The following is a 25006-nucleotide window of genomic DNA, read 5'->3' on the forward strand; positions in this document are numbered from 1 at the left end:
TGATTGTGTGGGTTGAAGATGTGTTAGGATTTGTAGTTGCTTTACAGCAGCATCCGTATTTGAAGAATTGTAATCCAGCTCATTGGTTCAGAAGATATTGTGCTTCAGGTGATTGTGGTTGCACCTTGTGATGACGCTCTTTATCAGTCACTGCACTATAGAGTACTGACAGACATGAATATGAACAGTTGGCTGGTGCACAGAGTCATGAAACGGACTGTGGTATTACTTTTTGGGATTTAGTATGTTGTTTGTGACATACAGTTGTCTAAACTTTCCATTTTGCTTCTCCTTCATAAGGCTGCCTTGATGTTAATATTAGTGTAACTTATCCTTTACTCTGTCAGACTGTATAAACAGTTGATGTGTTGCTTATATAAGAAATGGAAATAAGTGGATCTTAAAGCCCGTGATGTAAAGGGGAACCATCCTCTGTTTTTACTGAAGTTTTCTCAGTTGTTTTGATGCATTTCAGAAACGTGTTATGTGTTCTCAGAATAGGTGATACAAACTCCAAAACTGTGTTTCCATTTGAACTCAAGCAAATGCATGTTCCAAAAGGTGCTCTCAAAACTCTTCATACAATCATCCAAATCACATACTGCTGTCTGAAAATGAACATACAGTCGATGTTTTTTTTTCAACGTAGAGCATCAAATGGTAAGTTTAAACCTGCAGACTTTCAGTGGAACTGAAAACTATCAAAACCAACAAAACATTTCCATTCTTTATTGCTCTATATCGCTCTATATCTTTCCCCACATTTACATCAGATCATAATTTTCCATCCGCGTTGCAGCCAGTGTAATATTTTCCCCTGGTCAAACACCTCGCATAGATGAAATACAGTGCAGCCTGGGATGACTGAACTGATCTCCACAACGTCTGAATGTGACGTGGACATTTTTCCAACATAACACTGAAACCTATTCTTGGATTACTTTGGAGCTGCTCATGAATCACTGCAGTCCTTACATTCACATTCAGATTTACTGACTCAAGGCCAGGTTACATGATGTGCACATAAAAGATCCAAAATACGTGAATCAAGACAAAACATTGGCACCAAGCAATAAAAAAAAAGACTACAACATAAACTACTTAATCAAGGTTAGTACATTCTTTGACAAAGGACAAAATCATTTCAAACATAAATGGATGGTTTAAATAATACTTTGGCAGACTCTTTTCCCATCATCATGATGTTTACATTCTTAGATTCAAACAAAATGTGGACTTCATTTCCCAGATGGTTGTCATTACAAAGGCTGGCCTTTATATCTTCCAATAAACAATACAGTAAACATAAGCAGACAACAAAGCACAGTAAGACTTCGCTAAATAGATGGAAGGTAAAAGTTTAAAATCATTCAGTTGGATGAGATATTAATCTTTTAAAATTCTCTGTAATTAATTCCATATATAAGGTGGAAAGTCTAGAGAAGTGCGTGAAAAGAATTTTTCAGTTTATCATTGAAGTTAAGTAAACGTATTTGAAATTGTGATCACTGGAAAATGCATTGGCACTCTTTTTCATATGCTGTACAGATTGTAAAGCCCCTTGAGGCAAACTGGGATTTGCGATTGTTTGTTATATAAATCAAACTGGCGTGATTTAAAGTGGCAAAAATGAATGGGGAAAAACTGTAATTGGATCTTCACACGGCCTCATGTAATCCGTATGGCCTCTCCGACTGTGTTGAATTAATATCACAAATTCCTGTTGTTCGCTTTTGGTCCACCAGTCAGACATCATCACGTTGGCTTGGCTAAGCTGCGTTTACATTTTCTCCTTTTCTGAGCACGACTGATTGTGTCATTTCTGAGAAGGATTTGTGCCGAGCGGACTGACTGCTGCATTTTCATCTGTCGGCTCGATAGCGGGGAATTTCCCAGACCACCACAGGATAAATGTTCCCTGCCTCTCCTCTGTGAGCGGCTGGCAAGACAGACACAACACAACTCTCACAAAGTGGCCCTTGTCAGCTGTGATTTATGAGTTTCATTCCAGGGAAAATTAATTTAGCCTCATCAGTCCCCAGCCTGTTCCGATGCTGCCGTCCATATTAGCACTTCTGGGGAACATCTATCATTCTGACTTGCCTGAAGCCTGAGCCAACACGCAGCAGTAGCACAAGTTCCCAGCTCAGACCAGGCCTCTTTACCGGAAAAGTTGTTCAAGTGAAATAAGAGTTGCTTACTGTCATGGACAATCTGATGACTATAGAGCTTATTTCCTCTCCAGCAGGCTTTTCTTCTGTGTGTGTGTTCAAGTCTTCTTTTGAAAAGCCAACAGTGCAGTGAAAACAAGATATTGTATTTTGTGCTGAAACAGACTGTTGTAGTGACATGATGAAGTAGACAAGCAACATGGATGGCATGAAGATGTAGAAAAACTGTTTAAATATAGGGACTCAGGTAATATGGAACATGTCAAGGTTAAACTCTGATTAATTTGTCCCAAACTGGGTTCACACAACTTTACTTTTTTATTTACTTAGGAAAAATTTTAGCAGCTTTACACTTTAATGGCCTATGTTAGAGGGGGATAGATAATCAGAGATATTAGTGAAAAAAACAGAATATATTGGTAGTAAAGATTGAGAATAAAGTGGTATTATATTTCAAAAATTCTTTCATAATATTGTGGGAATAAAGTTGTGATATTTTGAGGTGAAAGATTATTTTTCAAGATGAAAGTTGTAATATTTCAGGAACAAAGTTGTAATATATTGGGAGTTCAGTTACCGGTATACTAATTTGAGATAAAGAAAATAGAGCTCAAACTGTAATAATTCAGGAATCACAATGCAATATTTGGACCTGGCATTTCATTAGTGATAAGAAAACTCTAAACTCTGAACTTAGTGTAGATAATATATATTTCACATTTCACACTCTCCCAGCTTCCCTGAACTCATCACTGTGTGTCCTCCCAGGGGGACTGTGAGGACCATGCCACCCTGCTGTGCAGCCTCCTGCTGGGTTTTGGCTTGGATGCATATGTGTGTGTGGGCACCAAAGCCAAGGGAACACCACACACCTGGGTCCTGACCCGCGGGACTGATGGCAGCATCACCTTCTGGGAGAGTCTCACGGCACACAGGTCCCATTTTTTTGATTTCATTTTATTTTTGTTGTTAATCAGGTGACTTATGTAACACAGATGCTTTCACTGCTCCCCCGTCTCTCTGGCATCAGCCAAGAACTTCATCAATAGTGCTGTCAGAATGGTTATAGCAGCTTGGAAATAATGCTGAACATTATTAATATTCACCGTTAACCTGGTTGATCCCCCCCAACCCCACCCCCGTAGGAAAAAACCTGTGCTGTAACCTGTAACCTCATACTTTGACCAATTTGAAATGTGCTTCGCTCAGCTAGTACTTCAAGTGCAATAGAGGGTATTATAAGATTCCACAGTGGACATTAATGGAAGGAGAAAAGGTTAACAAAAGACACATGTGCACATTTAGGGAAAACTTAAAACTGATCAAATATTGAACATTTTGAGTTTTCCTATAACTGCTAAACACTGCCTAATAAGTCATTTGAGCTGTACTGTGTGCTTTAGTCAGCAGAATACCTCAAAATCCCATGAAGGCATTTCCATTAAATTTGTTTGCCAGGCTCTGTGCCAGGGAACATTTGATTACATTCTGGTGGTTATCCAGTTCTTGGAATTTATCCATCAATTACAGTTTTGTCCATAAGTCACTGATCTATTACTGCAGATAGACTTGATTTCATATTTTTTGTCAGTTCCCAGTAAGTCATTGATAGACTCTAGGACTTGGGTACAGCCAGCAGTCATGGATCTTGTTCTTGTTTTCTGTGTTTTTGAGTAGCTTTGTCCTCTGAAATATGATTACAATTGTGTCCCAGCCTGTAGAAACTTTTGTAACCTTCATGGTAATAATTTTATGTCAGTGCTTATTCTCCATTCATTAGCTGGAACTATATTTTTGAGTTTTCCAGTATGAAGCTTTGGCTAGCCCTAATTTAACAGAGACACAGTATATTTTCCTGCATTTAAATAAATGATGTAATGGAATTTTTGAACACTGTACTTTATATAATAGTAACTGTATTACTACTGTGTTCAGTTTATACCGTGTAACTGAAAAGACAACTTTCTCAGTGTGTTTGCGGTCACGGTAAACACTAATCTCGATGTCCTATATGCGTGGTCAGATATCTGCACCAGGCCATAGACCCTGATGCCCCACCCCTGGCCCACCAGCCCAAGCCTTCCTCCCCATATCGGACTGTGGGCTGCGTCTTCAACCACCAAACCTTCCTGGCCAACTGCCAGCCATCTGATGCTGTAGAGCTCTGTGTTTTTGATTTCCAGGTAAGAAACTAGTGTCCTCCCTCCACTATTGCTGGATAGCTGATGTGGCAGGTGTCACAATGATTAAATCAATTTTACTTGTCTTTCATGGTTCATTGTTGTATTTATAAATGGTGTATTTATAAATGGTTAAGTAGTCTAGTGTTGTGCCACTAAAATGTCATCATGCTGGTCACATTTGTTTTGTGGCAGTTATTGTGTTAATAGCCAGGATTTGGTGGAATGACCTTGATTATGAAAGTGTTCATTTCCTGCTGTATATTAAATTGTCTGGAGAAGATCTAATCTAGTGGACGGTGGTGATTTTAAGTCATGCAGAGGGAGCCTGGTCCAAAGACCGGTGGGCTTGTGACTGGTTGGTTGCCAGTTTCAATCATCAGACCAGGGGTGGTTTGTGGGCAGGTAAATTGAACCTGCAACAGTTCCATTCATCAGCAACTCCTGTCCTGTCATGTTACCCTGAAGCAAGGCAGCAAACCCCCAGCGACTGCAGTGTAGTGGTTCTACTGTGTGAACGGAAAAGATATCATCAGTTAAATGCCTCCTTTTTTTTTTCTTTCCTCCTTTCTTTCCCTTCAGAATCAGTCTCGATGGAAGGCGATGAGCGAGGAGGCGCTGAAGTCTGTTTGTGCCCCAGGCTCCACAACCTCCCTGCCCCCTCTGCCTCCACTCTGTGCCCCGTCTCTGGATCCTGCTGCTGCCAGCAACCAGCTGGAGCTGGAAATGCGCTACCTGGTATCTGAGCACAGGAAGGTAAAACACAATGCTGAATTAGTTTGGGTTAGTTTTCTCTATATATAGATATATATCTATCTATACCTATATATAGATGTATATATATATGTGGAAGTGACAAAGTTTTAATAGAGTGTTTAAGAGAGGTGTTAGGTCTTACTATAAATAATGGACAAATTACTGAGCAAACTATGGGCTTTGTCCTTCTCTCCTCCAGGACCTGGAGCTGGCGACTGTGTGGGATGACCACCTGTGCTACCTGCTGTCCTCCGCACTGTCAGCCTATGAGCTGGAGCGCTGCACCGGCGTCTCCTGTGGCAACGAGGAGTTCCAGGATGCAGTAAGGAGAGCGGTGCCAGACGGACACACCTTCAAAGGCTTTCCCATCCACTTCCTGCACCGCAATGCTCGCAGAGCTTTTGCCACCTGCCTCAGGTGAGTCTCGTGTGCAGTGTGTTGAATGTGTGATTTAGAAAATCCCTCAAACTTCATGTTGGCGGGCTTCTGTTCTGTGTCTGGGGTACAGTAACAGCATTCTCCACACTCAGTGCCACTTCAGGTTTGTTTTGTGGTATCTGTGTCTGATAAAAGAGGGTTACAAGTCATGACTAAAGCAAGAAAATTATTTCAAGTTTGACCTCGACTGACACTGGCCTTTTAACACACAACCAATGGGATAACAGCCATGGGGCCTCATCCAGAAGCAACACATAAAAGTAGGCGAGGAAGAAAAACAAAGGGAAAAAACTTGAGTTCCTCAACTGTATCACACAATATTAAAAACATACCACTAGCTCACCGGAAAGACTAATATATGGCGACAAGTCAGCAGTCAGACAGGACTACAAAATTTGCTAATAAGCATATAGTTCATGAACTTAGCTAAATTCAGTAATAAAGTTAGCATCGCTGTTCATGCTATGCCAGGTAGTCCGTGACAGGGGCTATGGTCGGATGGTATCACAAGCACAGTTTTATAAACAGTCGCTGACCAGAAAACTTCCATGGAGCCATCCGTTTTGTTACTGCTTAAACAGTACCTCCTCTGCATATATTTGCAGATATTATTTTAGGAAAGACTTTGCAGTGTCTCATATTTGGTGCTCTGTGTCTCTTGTCACTTCCTGCACAGGTCTCCATTCTGTGAGGAGATAGTGTGTTGTCGTGGCGACCACGTGAGGCTTGCGGTCCGTGTTCGGGTGTTTGCCTATCCTGAGAACGCATGTGCAGTGTGGCTCATGTTTGCATGTAAATACCGCTCTGTACTCTGACCAGAGGACATGTGGTACACAAAAACTATAAGCTTATGTTGCACATTGACCCCAAGGCGGTATTTTAGATCTTATCCAGGACACTTTCCGTCTGACTCTTATGGATTTGGGCATGTATATTGCCATAAGAATACCTGGAACCGCAATGAAAAATTACTTGATGTGCTTTTATTTTGTAGAACCAATAGACTCTTCGTTTGTACAGACAGGTTTACACTCAGAATTATATTAATATATCTATTTTGTAAATAAATGGAAGCTTGTTCGTCTTGCTGTCTATTTTTAGATACCTTGTGAAGTAAATATCATTATTTTTTTAATGGAATTAACTTTAATTGCTACACATCCTTCTGAATAACTCTTAAAAATGTAATTCATATTCAGCTGTTTTCATATCGAAATGACAAAACTTTTACATTTTGGCCTCCAGATGTCACAAAGCACACAAAATTAAAACATCCACCCCAAAAATCCCATGTAGAAGGTTTATGGCAGCATCACAACATAATGTATATTCAATACTGAATTTTGTTACATTTTAAAATTAGGTGGCCACAGTTAATGCTTTCAAACAGTTGTTAGCTCTCATTAGAAAAGTGTAATTGTCATTTCCTCGAATTTGTGCAAATAAATTCAAACTGAACTCAAAAACTAAAATGAAAATTTTGGTCTTTGAGTTTTCTCAAAGACTGGAGTCTGACTTTATTTTAAACCCCACATTTCCACAAGACAAAATGACAGGGACTGTTCAGTTTCCTGTTTCTGTATTTTGCATAGTTTGTTGTTACTGAAGACATCGAAGATCATTTCAGTCGTGTCCAGTCCAAAATACACACGTCTGTCAGGAAGTTCTTTTAATTTGAGTATAAGTAATAGTAATGTAGTATATTCATGTGTAATATGTGGACACACCACTAGATGGCATGTTAAGACAAATGTTGGCTCAGTAGACACAACAGCTCTGTTTCAGGGGCCTGTTGGATACAGTACAGCAGACTGGCATGTTTACGGTTCTTCAGAGCATCCTTAAATACAGGTACAGGTAAATCCATGGTCACTTCACAGGCCCGCTTCAGCACTCACTCCTACATGCAGTAATAAAAACTAATAATAACAGTGGATGTGTATTTAATCAATGGAGGTGTTTGAAACAGTTAATGCCAAGAGCAGAATTTGGAGAAGTCTTCACTGTTAGGGAAACTAAATAATGAATTTGGTTTCATTTATGTTGCAAAATCTTGTGCATGTTTTTCATTTTTGGTGCAGTAGGAGAAGCCACAGTAAAGCCATTAGTCTGGCTTGACAGCCACTGAAAACCCCACAGGCGAGTGTTGACTTCTAATTTGAGACTGACTGATTGTGAAATTGCAGAGAGGGCGAAGTGACAGCTGCCTGGTTGAGTGAGTTATTGTGCGGTTAGGAGAAGTCAACTCGGAAAGTTTTTCCCTGATTGAATTGCTGTATTAATTGACACAGTGGGTAGTTTTGTTTTTATGGAGTACTCTGCTTGGCTCCTTTGTTTTCTTAGGGAGGGGGTGGGGGGGGTTGCTCAGTGCAGTATTGCACAGTGCTGTTTGGAGTTCTGGGGGAAGCGTTGACACATCAGCCCAAACTTTGACAAGGAGCCTGTGAGGACGGCCAATTAATTCGATTTTTCTGGGAGCTAATTTGCAATTCTGCATTTGCCCCAGAGTTGTTGAACATGAGGATCAGGAGGGAGGCTGAAAGAGCGAAATAGAGAGCTAATGAATAATTCTTCTCTTTTTCTGAATGTCACACATGCACACACACACACACACACACACACACACACACACACACTTCTGCTCCACTCATTACTGTATACCACAGGAAGAATGTACAGCAACGGAAGTGTTTGATGCTGGGAACTCAGGTATGATTTCAGCCCATATTAAGCAGCAGCGTTCAGGTGTAATTGACTAATAGATCCCATGGGACAGGAGCTACTGTATAAAACAGGGGGAGAAGAGAAGGGATGCTGGTTTCTAGCAAAACTGAAACAAAACCATCAGTCACGCCTTGTGTCTCAACACTACTGCTGACATGCAGTGTTTTTGCATTCAGGTGAGACTTTCAAATTAAACATTTGTGTAAAAACTGTTGGTGTGTGTGTGCCACCTTTAGTCACATGTGTAAGTGTAAAAAGAGGGTACATTTTTATCCCAAGCAAAACAATTAATTGAATATGGAAAATGACTAAAACATCAGTTTTGTAGTGTAAGTGTCTTTGCAGTCTGTGTTTTGGTAATTAGTATTGGTAATAACTGGATATAGATAAACTGTATGTGCAGGTGGAAGTGATCTCCCTGTTCTGTTTGAATTATTGTACATGCACCTTATTTTTCACACATATAATCATCTGCCTCCTCTGAGGCAGTATAAGCTGCTAATGAATATTTTCCATCTGTAGACATTTCACTGTCAGTTCGCAAGTGTTGTCAATAACTCTATCATCAGTTGATATAATGGTGTTGATTGGGAGAAATATATTGTAGCTCGCAGACATCTTTAGCATATTACTGTCGCATGTTTATTTGTTATGCCTGGCAGTCAAAGAATTTTTGTTGTTCATTGAGAGATTTATTGTTAGTAAAAAAAAAAGAAAAAGCTGAAATTCTGATAATTATTTGTTAATTTTTAATTTGAGAAATATCTCTGAAAATATTTTTTATGTATCTCCTCTTGGAAAGTAAGCACTATTTTACTTGTATAATGTCCCAAAATTCATTGAGAACCCTGTTTTGGTGCCTCTACAGTTTTCACAGTTTACAGTTTGCTAATAAAACAATAAGCTTTTGATTAAGTACAAAATGTAGTGTTCAAAAATAAATTTTAATTAGTTTAAAAAAAAAAAAGGTCATGCACAAACTAACAATGTGCTGGAAGTTACCGTCTGTGCTTTGAGGCATATTTGCTGCAGTGACTCTTGCTGTCTGTGTTATAATGGGAAAGAGAGCGTTTAGCTCTGATGCTCCTGTGGCTTGGCATTGGCTGCGAAATGATTTGGTTCTGGGGGAGCTGGTGTTCTCAGAAATGGACTGAAGGAATTGGAGGAAGGCACACCAGGCTGTAGAGGCTTTGAAAGAGCTATTTGACCCCATGTGACCAGGGCAAGATGACATGAGTCTTGTTATATATATATATATATATATGAAGAATTGCAAATTAAGATATATGTCTGTAAGTTTGTTTATTGTGCTGCCGCCCACTTTTGTAAAGGAGATTTCAACAGTGAGGTTTTATTCTGGTTAAATACACTTAAAATAACAATAAATAACGGTATGTCTGACTTCCACTTTGGAGGGTTGGCCAAAAGCCACCAGCAGATTTTAAAACGCTGCTGTAAGGTGACAATGCTGAGGTTAGTTGCCACATTTTCAGGACAAAAGACAAGAATTTCCCACGTACTCCTCCTTTTTACCAAAAATAAATAAATGAAAATAATAATAATATTGACAATACTACTATAATAATAATAATGATATGAATGATAATAATAATTACAACAACAATAAAATCCTTTTGATCAAGGATATTGTGGGGAAATTTAACTATTCAGTTGTACTCAAGACATGTAAACTAAAAAAAAAAAAAAAAACAAGCTTTACCTCTATTTTACCTACATTTAGTGCATCTTACAGGGGCTTTTTTTGCCTAGGAAACATTCATTTCTGAGGAAATTAATAAGAAATTACAAACATAAATGAAGCATTGCTATTTTACTTTTTTGAAATTTTATTCAAAAAAATGAAAATCATGTTACTCAGGTGATGAATTCTCTTGACCTAAGTTTTATGTCCTAAAACTGACAATCCTAACAAAAGCATGCCAATATGTCACGCTGAGTCGGCGAACGTGGTGAACATCATGTTAGCATGTAGCCCTGCTGTACTTTTGTCCACCTGACATTAATAACTGTTTGATGTAAAATCCATAAGGTTGCTAACAGCCTGCTTTTGCTGAATCCTTCCCTTTTAAAGTCCTATATATGATATATTTATATACTGTGTTTCTATAATATAATTTTAGATCAAAAGAGGCATATAATGCACGGGCAAGTCAGACCAAACATTTCATTTTCTGAAAAAGTCATCCAGACAAAAACCTTGTCTCTGCACACAGAGGATGCTGTTTCCTCTGCAATAAGAAGCATGTTCTCAAGGCTGCTCTCATTATTTCGTTGTCACTGGATGAACCTAATTCAGTGTATGGGCCTTGGGCTCTGTTAGAGTTTGTCAAGTAAATGAGAAGACTAATGGTGCATCTCCTTATCAGTGGTGTCTTTCTATTGTGGTAATATATCTACTGACAGACACTGATGTATCAACTAATTACCGTATTTTAGCCATTAAAAAAAGGAGTGTTTAGACTCTGAGTTCTGCAGTGATTTCCATTGTGGTTGCGGTGTGTGTTGCCGTCTTTGACAGACATGATTGCTAATTGTTTAAACATATTTAAATCCCAAAATCGCTGTTACTGATGTAACAGGAATTGTAAGAACCACATATTCCTTCTTACCTGCAGATATGGTGATTACATGATTATTAAAAAAAGACAATTTTATTATGTATACTTTTTTTTTTTCCCATCTTCTCGGAGACGCCCACACAGACGCTGCTTATACATAAATGACTAATTCTTAAAGTAGTCATTAGGGTGTACCTGTAACTCCATTTCTGTTCAATTATTATATTTCTGCTAATATCTTCCTGCCACCCATCGCCTCGTCTCTGTGCCTCTCTTTCTCTTGTCTATTTTTGAAATGTAAAAAATCCTGCAGGGGGTAAAAGAAGGAGTGGGAGTGAGATAGAGAGAGGAGCGTTGGGCATTAGAGAGAAATGTGTTGCATGGCCCGCAGCCTAACGGGTAATAAAGTCATTAATTCAGCTGATTAAGTTGGCCTTTGGGTTAAAGAAAAATCATATCCGTCTCCCTTTGAGATGTGACTGGGGAAGCACAGAAGAGGGAGAAGCCAGCTAATTAGTGCTGAAAAACAGGAGGGGGGCCAGAGAGGGAGATGGGAGATGGAGGGAGAGACAGAAAGAGAAAGAAACTGTTTGTGTGTGTGTGTGTGTGGTGGGAGGTGGAGGGAGTGCAGATAGGTGTTTCGACTGAACTACTAATGAGGCATGTTTGGGGTGAGGGAGTGACAAGCTCATCAAAACGCCCGCTTGCCAGGCGTGTCATTTCTCTCAAAGAGTTTGCCCGGCTACCTTTGAGCCTGACAGTGCCACTTAATGATGTGAAACGAGAGAGAGACAGAGAGGGAGAATTTAAGGTGAAATGTCACTTTGTTTGCAGTTTAATGAGCTTGTTGTTGGATGCAAGAGAAGAAAGCATGAGAAAAGAGCAACAGGAGACTCAGGCAGGATCCTCAGCTCGCCCTCTGAGCGATGAACGTGTTAATCTGTGAAACTCAGGAAACTCTACGTCAGGAAGCTCTACGTTTCTGCAAACCATGGATTTGTTAGTTTTGTACATATCTCATCGGCCCTTCTAGAATACATGTCATATCACATTCGTATTACCTGTTAATTAGCTGACTTTCTCATTTTGACACTGAAGAGATGCAGTGGCGTGACACACGGGTGAGACAGCTGAACAACAGACCGCTGTTCGAAACCAACCGACAAACTGGGTCATTTGAGCAACTGCTGAGTGATTTTGTAGCCATCGTTGTTCCCACCAAAGTATTGGTGTTTGAATGACAAGTCTGGATAGTTTCCAGCCGTGTTTGTGTCAGCAAAACCAGGTCTCAGGTGACCAGGTAACTCTATCCCCTGATGTTAAAATCAACTGCGTCACAATTTTCTTCAAAGCTGCAAAAAGCATGTGACTCATGATGTGCCAGTTGCAGACGGGAGCCGCGGGTGATTGGAAACTGGTCTGAATCTTCTTTATAAAGTTCACTGAGTCATACATATAGTTTGTGGGTTTTAATAGTGGAGTGCAAAAGTTGTCATTAGAGACTGGACATGTGCAGTGATTTGGCTGTCAGTGTAATGATACATGAACAAATCTGATATGTCCGATTACACAGTGTCTCCATAAGCGCTGGAACAGAATCATATGAGCACTACTCTTTCACTACACTTCTGTTATACTGACTGGTACAAAACTAGTGACAGGAAAACCACTAATAAGGAGGCTATTAAGAGACAAGACACAGCCAGGTTAGTACATAGCCAAAACACAGACATCAAACTAAACCAAGGAATGAGATAAAAAGTGAATCGTTTCTAGCAATATGTTTTTGGGTAAATAAAGCTGAAAATTACCCCTCAGTGTGCTGCTGTTTGAACTTATATAGGCCCAAAGGAATGTTACACAGCAAAAGTTACCATTACATTTGTAGATTGATGTTCAGAGAAAAGCTCCATACTGTCAATTCAGTAATTGGAAATGCTGCCGTATCTATTACATACAGACCCATTATCATTTTCTGCTCCCCTGTTGGTTGGAGAAAACATTCACGCTCCGCTCTTGAGGGAGCCACTGACCCCTCCATGACTTCAATCCAACGCTGGATTGTTTTCTATCATGCACATCAAGCAGCGGGGATACAAGGCTGCACTGCGATCCACTGGCAGGAGTCAAGCCTTTAATACTGAGCTGGACTATAGTGCACATGAGAAGTGGGGAAGAAAGTGATTGTTAATAGAACAAACAACGACGCTTTAAAAAGTGGGATTATTTCATGTCTTTCATCTCTGCTCGACTCGTTTAACAATTGCAACTTATTATGTGCTTTGAGTAGGTTATATGAATCATTTTAAACAATGAGGAGTTATTAAAGGGGGGTAGGTATGAGGGTACGAATTAGAATGTATGTATTTGTATCACAAAGTGTCGAGATGAAGCGAGATCTCTGTTTTTCCATTCTCGACAATGTGTGGGACAGTGAGTGGAGAAAGACGAACACTCCCTTTTCCATACAGTGCAATGAAACAATTCCACTTTTATTTTCTGTTTGGCACTTTTTGATTTTATCTTCTGTCAAAGCTCAGAAGCATTTGGATTATTGAACACAATTCATCAGAAATAACACCTGTAAAAATATCAGGAGCAACACTGAACAGTTTTGTGAAATATACAAGCACAGACTCAAAATCACCCTCATAATGGTTTACAATGACATCTGCCTATCAGGAATTAGGTTTATTAGGTGTAATACACCTATGCTGTAAGGCAGTTAAATATGCAACAGCTCTGATCTGATGATCAGACTAATGTCCTGTGTTTCTGTCCTGCTCTTCTGTTTAAAAGTGTGTGGACAAAATATTGAAAACAGCTGCACTGCTAAACATACTTTCAAATATAGTCTGAATATAGTCTCAGTATAGTCTCTCAGTCTCATATTGTGTTGCTTCAGACTGTACAGGTTAATCTAATTAATTGGATACAGACATTGCAGTTGAATGTTTCTAAAACTGCTGTGTTCATCTGTCATATCAGCCCTAAAACATACAAAGTGTGGCTGCTATAAATTTCAGTAGTTGTGGTTAGGTCAGCTTACTTTTGAGCATGGAACACAGAGACTGTCAAGGTATTTTATTGAGTTACTCAAACAACATATATTTAATATTCAAGTAGCAAAGCCATTTAGCAAAGCAAAGGGGGAAGTCTGGTAACAATATGGAACAACAAAGTCTGCATATGGAGGAAGTCAGAGTTGATGCATTGGTCAACAAATTGTAACTTAGAGTCAACTTTTTTTTTTTTTATTTAGTAAAAAACATGTCCTCAAACGTTCCAACCTGAACCTTGCATCTATTATTGTAAACATGACAATAAAAGTCCCTTAACCTCAGTGAGTTAGTCATTTACCCCCATACCACAATGACTCTGTAACATTAACCAATCAGTAATTGCACTTAAACCTAAATAATCTTAACCGCAGAGGTGGCAGACTAGCAACTGTCATGTGACTCATTTTAGTAATGTCTGGGGGTTGTCAGATCAGAAAACAAACTATTTGGTGAACTTGGCTGGACTACATCTTTTGCCCCTTTCATCCTTGGTTTCCTTTATTGTAAAGTATCATAGCCTTGCCTTGCTGGAAAATGTGACCTAGTGTAAGTGTTATTTAGTGACATCACATAACAAGCTCTGTGTTTACTGAGGATCAGGTTTTTTAGCCACCTCTCACTGCCATTTGGAGCTGCCAATATGCAAAGCTGCTGAGAGTAGTTTTAATGTCCTATAGCAGGAGGAGCATAAGGGTTTCCAGGGGTTAGCATCCTGTCCACTGCCTGGGTACATCTGGTCCCATGGCAAACAGACAGACTCCTTTGTCAGTGTCTACAAAGGCAAAGAAGGAGAGAGGAAAGAGAGAAAGAGGGACTCTGCTGGCCTTCTTTTTAAACCAATTCAAAGGACTCTCTCTTCTGGAGTCCATTAGAATAGTAGAGTGTCTTCTTCAGTTGCAGAGAGAGAAAAACAAATGTGCTCTGTGGCGGCTGCCAAATAACCTTGGCCACTGCTATTGAAATGGTGGTCTATCAAAGAGAGGGAGAGATCAGAGGGGAGAGAAAACTGTGAAGCAGCAGAGGGGAGGGAATGCTACGGTGAAGTAGTAATAACTAAAGAAAAGTGAAAGAAAGGAAAAAGGAAAGGGAGTGAGAAATAGAAATTTCAGGAGAGGTTAAAGTGAAAGCGAGAAGCCGCATGAATCATTTGAAAGAAAGTCAAATTGAGCGAGGTGTGATAATCACAAAAACAGATACATGAAAGGGACGGTCAAAGGTCACACACATCATAAAACTTTAGAATCAAACCAAAAAGCAGTACTAAAATTATTCAATTTAAAGACCATTGGTGTTTATTAGTCTTGCTTACATAGCCAAAATTGTAATAAGCAAAGAAAGAAAGAAATTCTAATTCTTTTAAACCATTTTTGCACTGGCAACCCCCCACCCAGCTCTCAGAGCCACACTGGCAAGAACCAGATGGGTATTAGCAGTTGCTTCTGCTGCATCAACAAAGAGCATCAGCAAAGCTTATGTTATTCTAACATTTAAGCATTCGCTCATTATTCCCAGATGGTTACCATTGCATCATCACAATGGCATAATTTTGCTACTTTTGCATTGCATATAAGGCATTATTAACAAGTGAAACTAGATATAAACAACAATTCTCTGTAATAATATGAGAGGAATACAGAATACATTTTTGTCATGATCAGTTGATGACTTAACAAACGTTGATATAAAGCAAATATAAAGTTGCATCTAGTGGGACTGAGTGCTAACATGCTAACTAGCTTCCACATTCCAAGTGGAATACATGGTGAGATGTCCCTGATACTGAATGCTGTAAGAGGCCAGCCAGATTAAATTGCTACAGATATGATTGTTCAGTTGTTGTAAAAGGGGAAAAAATGCCTTGAGTCAACATTTGTAGGGCAAACAGGGCTATGATGTGCTCCACTTAGAAGTTGGCAGATGTCTTCTACACAAAGAGAAAAGACAAGATGGATGTGTGTGGAATATAAATGGAAAGTGATGGCACTAGACTGCTAACAGGTGACGGTGCTGGGTGGTGGCCAGAGATGTGCCAGCCTAAATAAAGGGTCAAGCCAGCAGGGACAGAAAAAGTCCCTATGATCTCGTTTACTGAGGCAAAAAGACAAGAGAGAGAGGGAGAAAGAGGGGGTAGCAACCCAGAGGATCAATAGATGTCCTGAGAGAAGTTCCAGCAGGCACTGGCATCAGAGGAGCATCAGTTGATTTGAACCTCTAATGGAAGCCTTAAAAGGATTGGCTGCAGAATAAAGGGACAGATGGGGAAAGAGAGACAGAAGAAATAAATGGAAAGGAGAGGAGCAGTCAGGTTAAGAAACAGAAAAAAAAAATCTGGGATTGTAGTGGAAAGTGAAATTTAAAAGCGTTTTGTACCATCCGCCTTCCCTCCACTGGCCCGCTTCCTCGCCCTGTGGCAGAGGGGAAGAAATGGGGGAAAAAAGAAAAAAAAAACGTTAATGGATGAAAGCTTTCAAATGAACCTGTTACAGCAAAGTTGTTTTGCTCAGCCGGGTTTATATCCTCCACACTATCCCTCTAAGAGTTTACCACGGCAACTAGGGATTTATATTTTCAGGGGAGTTTTAATGCCATTTCAAAGGAAGAATTAATTAACAGTCAGCTTTAGCGTTTTTACACCAATTTCACACACCTTCAGTGGCAGTAATTGCTTCAGGGTTATATGAGGAATGTTCAAAGTAACAATATCTCGTTCATGCAATTAAAAACAAATCTATTCTAACATTTGTGTATGCAAACAATTTTTGTGGTAGATGTTTGTTCTGCACATGTGTTTATGTGTGTGATGTAGTGGAGAAGCACTGACACCGATTCCTCGTCACCAACACACAGAGATCTATCTTTTCATTTTAATCCTGTTGCTTTCTGTAAGTAGAATTTCCTGTATGCAGGAAACGGTAATTTGTGATTTATTTTTTGAGACTCTAATGAACATTTGTATTGAAACAAATTCTCTTGCTGTAATGAAGGCTACATTCAAACAGCAGTATGTATGAGTATAGGATCCCCAGTCCTTTAAAATATAATAACAGTTCTGTTGTACGTCTCTTGAAAAAGGGCATCATATGATTCGACTGCCTGTTCTGTTGGCAGTGCCCTTACCAGATTTCAACAGGATTTGGAGCCATTTAATATGATTCATTTGACATTTTTATTTTCCTGCATCTCACCTTCAATTATAATCAAAAATATCTACTTTCCTATGAAAGACCCACACATGGGCAATATAATCATTTCACCAGCTTAATAACTTGGAAATACAAAATTTTAAGGATTGGGAAATCTTGTATCTTGAGAAACTGTGGCTCTTATATATGAAAAGAAGAAGTGTGCCTTTGTTTGAAATATTATGGCATGGAATGGATTTCCCCAGGACAGAAAAATCATGATAAATTTGTGTTTGGAAGAATCACACAGGAGACTAATGCCAAGGCAGATTGTTATCCTAAAATATGGATCAAGTTACCATTTATGGAAAACTAAAAAGAAGAAAAAAAAAATCAAAATCTAACCTTAGGAACCTAAGATTCTAAGATCAGAACAATATTAAAAGTTCTGCTGTACCACTTCAGATGTACTGGCACTAATGCTGAGTACACAGGCAAAACAGAACACTGCTTGATTATACATTACGGAATAGTTGGACATGTACAGTATGTTATGCGCTTTCTGATGGGCAGAGACGTGGCACAGAGACTGAAAACAGTGACAAACAACTAGCACCTGTGAAAATGATAATTCACCATTTATTTCTCAAAGTGTGGAGCAGTGCCTTGTTTAACATTTAGTAAGTATGGAGGCATGTTTAAAATACCAGGGGAATCCATATATATGAGCTGATATCTAACAATTTAAAATGTAATCATTACAAAATAATCTGATTTGTTATCTTAAATCTTCACAAAAATCCAAACCTTCATCTATCTTTTGGGTTATCATCTTCCCTTCTCTTGGTCCTGTTGTTTGGAGACAAAAAAGACAGCAGTTAATAGGACATTTTTTTTCTGATCATCCCAGAAGAATCCAATTACAGCACTGTTTGGAGATCAGTGAGATTACAGTGTATCTAAGAAAAAACAATCAGAGCCTATCTGATCCCCAGCTTTAGCAGGAGACACATCCCTGTAATGAAGTCTCTTATTTCTCAGTTTTCTCCCCCCATCTCTCTTCCTTCCTTTATCTCCTTACCTCCATCCTTCTCCCTCCTTTCCTCTCTTTGCACATCTCTTCCTCTCTCTCTCTCTCTTACTTTCCAATGTTGGATTTAATTTCTCCTTTTGGCCTTGTACTCCTTTTGTCTGCCTTTACCCTTTTTCCTCTAATTTCCCCCATTTACTTCCTTTTTCCTCTCCTTGCACTTCCATTCTCATCTTTACTTTCAACAACACACCTCCAAAAACATCCCTCTTTCGTTGCCTTCCATCCTGCCTGCCACAGGGGATTCCTGCAGCAGGCCTGAAGGTGGTGCACATACACAGAGAGCTGAGTGTGACAGAGCGGGCATTTTTCACCTCAGTAATGAAAATATCACAGGAGACCCAGTGGGTGGCGATGACCTTTGGAGAGCGCTGCATTTTCGCCTCGCTTGCTCGCTCTTTCGTAAAATGCCCGGCCCACCCGTCTCACCCACCCCCTTCCTCCGCCCCTGGGTGATGTGGCTGAGCAACTGCAACGCATTGAGAGAGCTTGTAGATCCATACCCTGGTGTAAATAATTCATCACTGACTGAAAAGGGGAACAGGAGGGAGAGCAGTGCTACGCAAAGAATGATGATGAAGATAGTGGTAGAAGAGTAAACTGCTACATGTCACTAAGAGGATTGCTTGGTAATGAAAATGTGCCACAAACCTCAATAAAATCTGAATAATCTCAAAACAGAATATTTAGCTCCTATATGAATATTGGGACACTAAAATACAGAATTTCCATCAGTAAAGGCCACATCTTTGTCTCCTTTTACCTTTTCTTTTTCAATCCTCTGTTTACCCAAATGCTAAAGGCCAAATGTTCCCCCATCAAAAATACAGCAGCAGCAGCTTGAGGTACATATCATGATATCACTCCTGTCTATCACATCACTCCTGACTGCTGGTCCATAAACTGAACAGATGAATGCATTATTGGCACCATTATGCTGAAATGTCAGTGTGTCTCTGTGCCGTACAAAAGGAGGCATCGCAGCGCGTCCTGTCAGCTCTCCTGCAGGTAACCAGTTGTGCCTACAGTTCAGGTATGTCACTGGGTGGCAGGATATACTGTATATACTGATACATGCTGCAGTTTCTATAGAGGTTGATGTTCTTCAGTGTATCTGATAATCTTTCACTGTCTAACTCATCTTCTCCCTCTTATTTCTTGACTGTTACTTCTTTCAGTCAGAGGTATTTTGATGTATTAGACACCAAAAAGCAATCTGAAATACTTGATGGATGTCAGATATCCTTCTGTTTGGCAACACAATAAGTACAATTTCACGCTGAATGAGTGTTTGTCATGTGCCCTAGGTGGGAAAAGTGCTGTTTTTATTGAGAATGTCATGGTGATTTGCACATGAGAATATCAAACTGAAAAATTTGGTCTAAAACATATTTTAAAAACTGTACAGATGTAAAAAGAATATAGAGAAATAGACATTACACAAAAGAAATTAAAAAACAATTATACATTGTCATTTAAATGTATTCCTTCACATTATTAAATACCTGTTCTCAACCATCCACTGCAACTATAGGACAGCAACTACCGATTATTGTCCTAGTTTATTACTTTCTAAATTAATCATTGAGTGTTTGATTCATAAAATGTCAGAAAGTGTCCAGCACACTAATCCAAAGATCTTCAGAAGACTTGCAAATATTCATTTTTTTTAGAATGTGGCATTTTGCTAAAAAATGTTGCTGTTTGCTTTTCTATTAATTGACTAAATGATTCATTTCAGCTTTAAACCAAACTCTTACTTTACCTTTCAAATAAAACCTCTGGATCAACTGAAATTCCATTTTGTCATTTTAAACTACAGTACCTTGTCCATAATTCCACCTTTTCTGTTGTTGGAGCCATTTTCTTTGTATAGTTACTTTTTTTTTAGTAATGCTAATAAATCACCACGGTACCAATCATTTTTAATCCCGTTTGTCATAATCCCGTTACATGCAATCTGTTTCTGCATAACCTCAGTGACCTGCAGATTGATTGCTGTATTGATGCCTGGCTCTTCACTGCTGATCAGTGTGTTGTACTGTTGATCAGTTGGCTCCATCAGTGGTAAAGGTCAGAGGTGGAGGACTGTCGTCAATGGGAGCTGATAGAGACGCAAAAACACCCTGACAAGATCTCTTCTCTTCTCTTCTTTTCTGTTGAGTTTCACGTAGTGAATGACATAACATACATTTAATTTAACATTGTTTTGAAGTGTCCTTTTGAAAACCAGGGCCCTGTTGAGAAACATCACTGACTTCTAACATTATACCCAAATTAAAAAAGAGTAAAAACAAAAAACAGTAACTTTTTTAAAAAAATATGACTGAATGTCTATAAATCCCATCCTGATTGCACTGCATAACATATTGTGCGATGCAGGCCTTTATCCCTAGGTAGTCATACGCCATTACTATGTAATGATATTCATGAGCTGGGCCCGCCATACGGCTGTGTGTGTGTTATATTTGTTTCATGCTATAGATCCAGCCACCGTCTCCTCAGGGCCATTTGGCTGAGGCCTAATGACCGAGGCCGAGCTAATCCCCCTGAGAACACACACACACACACACACTGCACTCTCCTTTGTAGAGGTAAGGCTCTGATGAGGCCTTTGAAGGAATGTCACACTGGTGTCCCACTGTATGTTGCCTCTGGCTCACCCTCTTCAACCAATCAACACACACACCTGCCCGCAGACGTATAGAAATACACGCAAATACAAGGGTGAAAATCTCTCTCTCTCTCTCTCTCTCTCTCTGTCTATCTATCTTTCTATCTATCTCTCTGTATTTGCATCTAAACACATTCATAGATGAATGCACGTAACCACACGCACACACATGCACAGTGGGGCCCTCACAGTAGGGGCCGCAATAATAGGCACCCTGCCATCTGGAGACCCTGTCCAGGGGGCCGAAAACAATAGAGCCCACTCAGTGTGGCAGAAGACATCGTCAGTGTATATGAGTATAGTGTGTGTGTGTGTGTGTGTGTGTGTGTGTTGTTAATATTACAGGGGACGTCACCAGATATTCTCCGCTTAAACCAATGTTTTTTCACCCCCTGCATCCACCCTGAGGCTGTTAGGTACTGCTGCTCTTAATAGGACACATAGGCACAAACATCCTGAATAATGTAGAAACTCATTTATTCAACACCTAAAAGCTGGACTCTGTGTGTGTGTGTGTGTGTGTGTTTGAAGCATATGCTTGTTTTGTGTGTGATTAGTTGTAGTGTAAATAAATCAAGATATTTTGTGTATTTTTTTGATTTCTGCCATATCGTACAGTCTGTTTTAATCCCCTATATGGATCCAGTGAAAAGTGGTGCACTTGCAACCATGGTAGCCACTAATTGGAACAAAAGAAGCCTACTGCAGAGGACCCGCATTGAAGAGAGCCAGATGCAGACTCAATCAGTTCTGCATGGAAAAACACCCAGTCTATGTTGCTCCGCTCTCATCTAATATGGATATTTAGCAAGTTTTATATATATACTGGGGAACTTCTGTACCATTTTATAGTTTCCAAAATAAGTTTAAACAGTTTTTCTCATGCTTGTTTTGCTATCAAGTCTAAAGTTTAATTTCCCAAGTGCCACTGTCAACTGTGCAATAATGTGACGTTATCTGCCATGTCTCGACTTTGTCAGCAGCGTCCCTTCATGATTTCAGAATCTGAGTGGGATCTTTTGGTGATTTTCTTTACGGTGCAGAATACTAATAACCATTTATCCTTTGTCCCTGTTCCATATATGAAAAATAATTGTCATAACCGAACCCCCCCAGCCCCCGAGCCTTTTATGAAAATCAGATCTAGAGAGCGCCTAATTAGGCGTGATTCACGGTAAAGGAAGGGGAAAGAGTGGAATGTGAATAAATTGAGACCAGGAGGAGGAGAGAAAGGAGCGACAGACTGGTGATTAATGTGAAGGCTGTGATGCACGTCAACAGAGAGACAAATGAAAGGATGGGGAGAGATTTTCTTTGAAAGGGAAAGGAGGACACAATCTAGTAACATTTTAAGCTACAAATCTGGCTAAAAAAGTGACTTGTGACCCTTTGTCATTGGTTAAGTATAGCTCCTGTTTATCAGAATAATCCTTAGAGGCCTGAAAATGTAAAATTATCCAGTAATTCCTAGCGTGAGGTGTGTTTACGGAAACAATTCTGATTTTGTGTAATATTAATTTTGTTTTGCTTTATATCTCATCAATATAAACAACATTAACACATTTTTCTTGTGACCGCCCCCAGACCAGGAACCACTGTTTTATAAACCACAGGTTGTATTCTTTTACTTTACAGCATCCTACCGGAAAAGCAAATTTACAATCAGAACGCATTGCATTTTGTTGGATCTGATTTATTCATGTGTGCTTTTACTTTACAGCCCAGCATCTAAGGAAAGAGCACACAGGGAGGACTAATTAAAATTTCTCACTGTAACGAGCTTTATCAGAGCCCTAGCTGACCGGCTCTCAGTCTGGCTGATAGCAGTGCTGGCAGGATTTTAACAAGCGTTGCTAATGGAATAACTGGCTATGTTGCGAGCCGTCCTGCTGGCTGACCAGCTAAATACTTAATGACTGTAGATGCCTTGATTAGGTGTGTGGGTTTGCTTGATTTCAGACCTGGGATCGGCTTTTCATTGCCCCATCTGGGCCCGCTGAATCAAAGTCATCCAGTAACTAAGCTGCTGTATCGAGTGACTGAACAACTGGCTGCAGCTCCTTCAGTAATCAGCAGCGCTCCTCTGGCTTGGCTGCAGTACTAATTGATGGAGGAAACGCAGGAGTCCTCTCCCCCACCACTAATGGGAGTCTCTCTCTCTTTCTCTGTCTGACTCACCTCATTAATAAGCACAGAATGTGTCATCCAAGGGAGATGTTCACATGTTTCGCATGTGGACCTGAACTGTTGTTTCATCCGATTTGCTTTTAGATGTGCTAGCTTCAAATTTAGCCTTTTGAGTTGTTTTGGACTAGAAGTTATCTCGTGAGTCATTTGTTAATGACAGTTGTATGACAGTGCCTGCATTTCCATTATGCAAACACACATACCGCTTCTGTCGTGAGCAAGACTGCAGGAGGAGAGTAAGGAGCAGCATTTCCCCAAATATTGCAAGCAATTTGCATTCTGCTAATTTTTAAGGTCTCGTGGAGAAAAGTAAAATGAACAGAAATAAGTAAAAACAACAGCACTAAAATGTGGCTATTTTTTACAGTTGTCAGCAATGCAAGTTAAAACAAAATGATCAAGCAAACATTTTCATTTCAATACACCCAGCTTTCTCATATTTTCATTTTAGTACCAGCAGTCCAGTTCAGCTGTTATGCTGTATCAAATCAATTGATCTGATTAAATAATTTGAAACGGCTTTAAAAACATGGGCAGGAAACTTGATCAGGATTGCAGCAGATAATCAAATGGAATATGGAACTGATTCTCTGATGGAGTTTTAATCTTATATCTTTTTGTATGTGATGATGAGACAAAGGCAGAATTGGGAAGCAGTGAGATGAATAAAAAGATTTGTCAAGATTATCTGGTAACGCTTTCATTAAACCTTCCATTGATCATTTATGGTCAGTATATAAACACTTAATTCTTTATTACACACTATAATACACCTGTAAGCAGCTGTAACTCTTGATTAACATATTTTTTTGTAACTCCTCCTGTGGGGACCAGTAAGGGGAGGCTGCAGCATCAACAGACAATGATTGACACAACAGTAAAATAAATTTGTGATCTTATCCATCCATCCATCCATTTTCTATATCGCTTATCCGTCAGGGTCGCGGGGGAGCTGGAGCCTTATGTGATCTTATGTATATTTAAAAAAAACAAAACAAAACAGTCTTCTTGGGAGAAGTTCTAATTGTTGATGACTGTTAAACATATACATTAATGAATTAGTCCTTATATCGGTTACAGTCACAACTACATTTACAATAGGCAGATTTTCTTAAGGTAACAGATGGATTAGAGGTGCATTGTCAATTGAGAGTCATGTGTTTGTTTTGGGTTGGAGGTCTCACTGTCTCCCTGTCCCTGCCATATCATGTCACACATGTCCTTATGTGCCGCTGTCCCAGTGATGACTCAGCGCTCCGGCGTCAGGTTACACCATGCACCGTGTCACGTGACATGAAGCAGAATTTTCAGTTTAATAATCTTGGATTGGATCTTTGTCCAGATCCTTTTATTTGAACAAAGCACTCTTCCCCTTCAGAACACTGGGGTCACGTTCACTCCTTCTGGTCCTGCATACCCACAAAGCCTCTGTCTTCTGTGATCAGCAGCAGACCTCTGCCACGTGCGTTCATTAGGAGTGCCTCTCCTCTGCCGTCAACTCCAGGGAGTGATCAGTGTTCCTTTTCTAGGTCACTGGTTATGCGTTGCGCCGAGCCACTGGGAGCCACTGGGAGCCATGCATATTCCTATTCTCCCTCTGCAGGAGAAGCCAGCCACATCGCCAATTAAACCACCCTCCACCAGCTACGCCCATCCGCCATCGGATCTGGAGCAGTCATCTTGCATTCAGACGTCTTCCCTCACACTCTGTACCCAGAGTCCCTGAAGATGCCGGGGAGAGACAAGAAAAGATTGTTTCCTGATTGCCGGCGAGAGGAAAAAGGGGGAAGGTTTTTGAAATATTTAACAGCGAAGCGGTCTCGCTGGAATGAGGAGGTTTTGTTTTGTTTTATATTTGATGTTGGTAAACTTCAGAGGTACACAGGTCTTCCATTTAAATCACAGGGATGTCACAGTCAATGAGAATTCACTGTGCCTCCCCACATGACTTTTTCAAGGCTGTTATGACTTGCGAGAGAGAGGAGAATGTTGACATCTGCTCATGAGGGAGAGGTCTAATTTA

At 39.8% G+C, this 25006-nt stretch overlaps 1 protein-coding gene across 2 annotated transcripts in view; it reads left to right on the top strand.

The window, feature by feature from the left end:
- cep76 (centrosomal protein 76) overlaps positions 1-25006 on the top strand; it is a 44478-nt gene that overhangs the window by 4015 nt on the left and 15457 nt on the right. The window contains exons 9-13 of one of the 2 annotated variants that reach the window (XM_046398981.1): positions 2940-3106; positions 4195-4354; positions 4934-5107; positions 5307-5524; positions 6222-6994. In XM_046398981.1, coding sequence (XP_046254937.1) covers positions 2940-3106; positions 4195-4354; positions 4934-5107; positions 5307-5524; positions 6222-6360 — 858 coding nt within the window. In that variant the 3' untranslated portion in view covers positions 6361-6994. Of the gene's footprint in view, positions 1-2939; positions 3107-4194; positions 4355-4933; positions 5108-5306; positions 5525-6221; positions 6995-25006 lie in introns of those variants that run through there. The other variant, XM_046398979.1, reaches the window with a different exon arrangement.

This window comes from Scatophagus argus, chromosome 9 (assembly GCF_020382885.2).
Source record: "Scatophagus argus isolate fScaArg1 chromosome 9, fScaArg1.pri, whole genome shotgun sequence".
In the NCBI taxonomy this organism is placed as follows: Eukaryota; Metazoa; Chordata; class Actinopteri; family Scatophagidae; genus Scatophagus; species Scatophagus argus.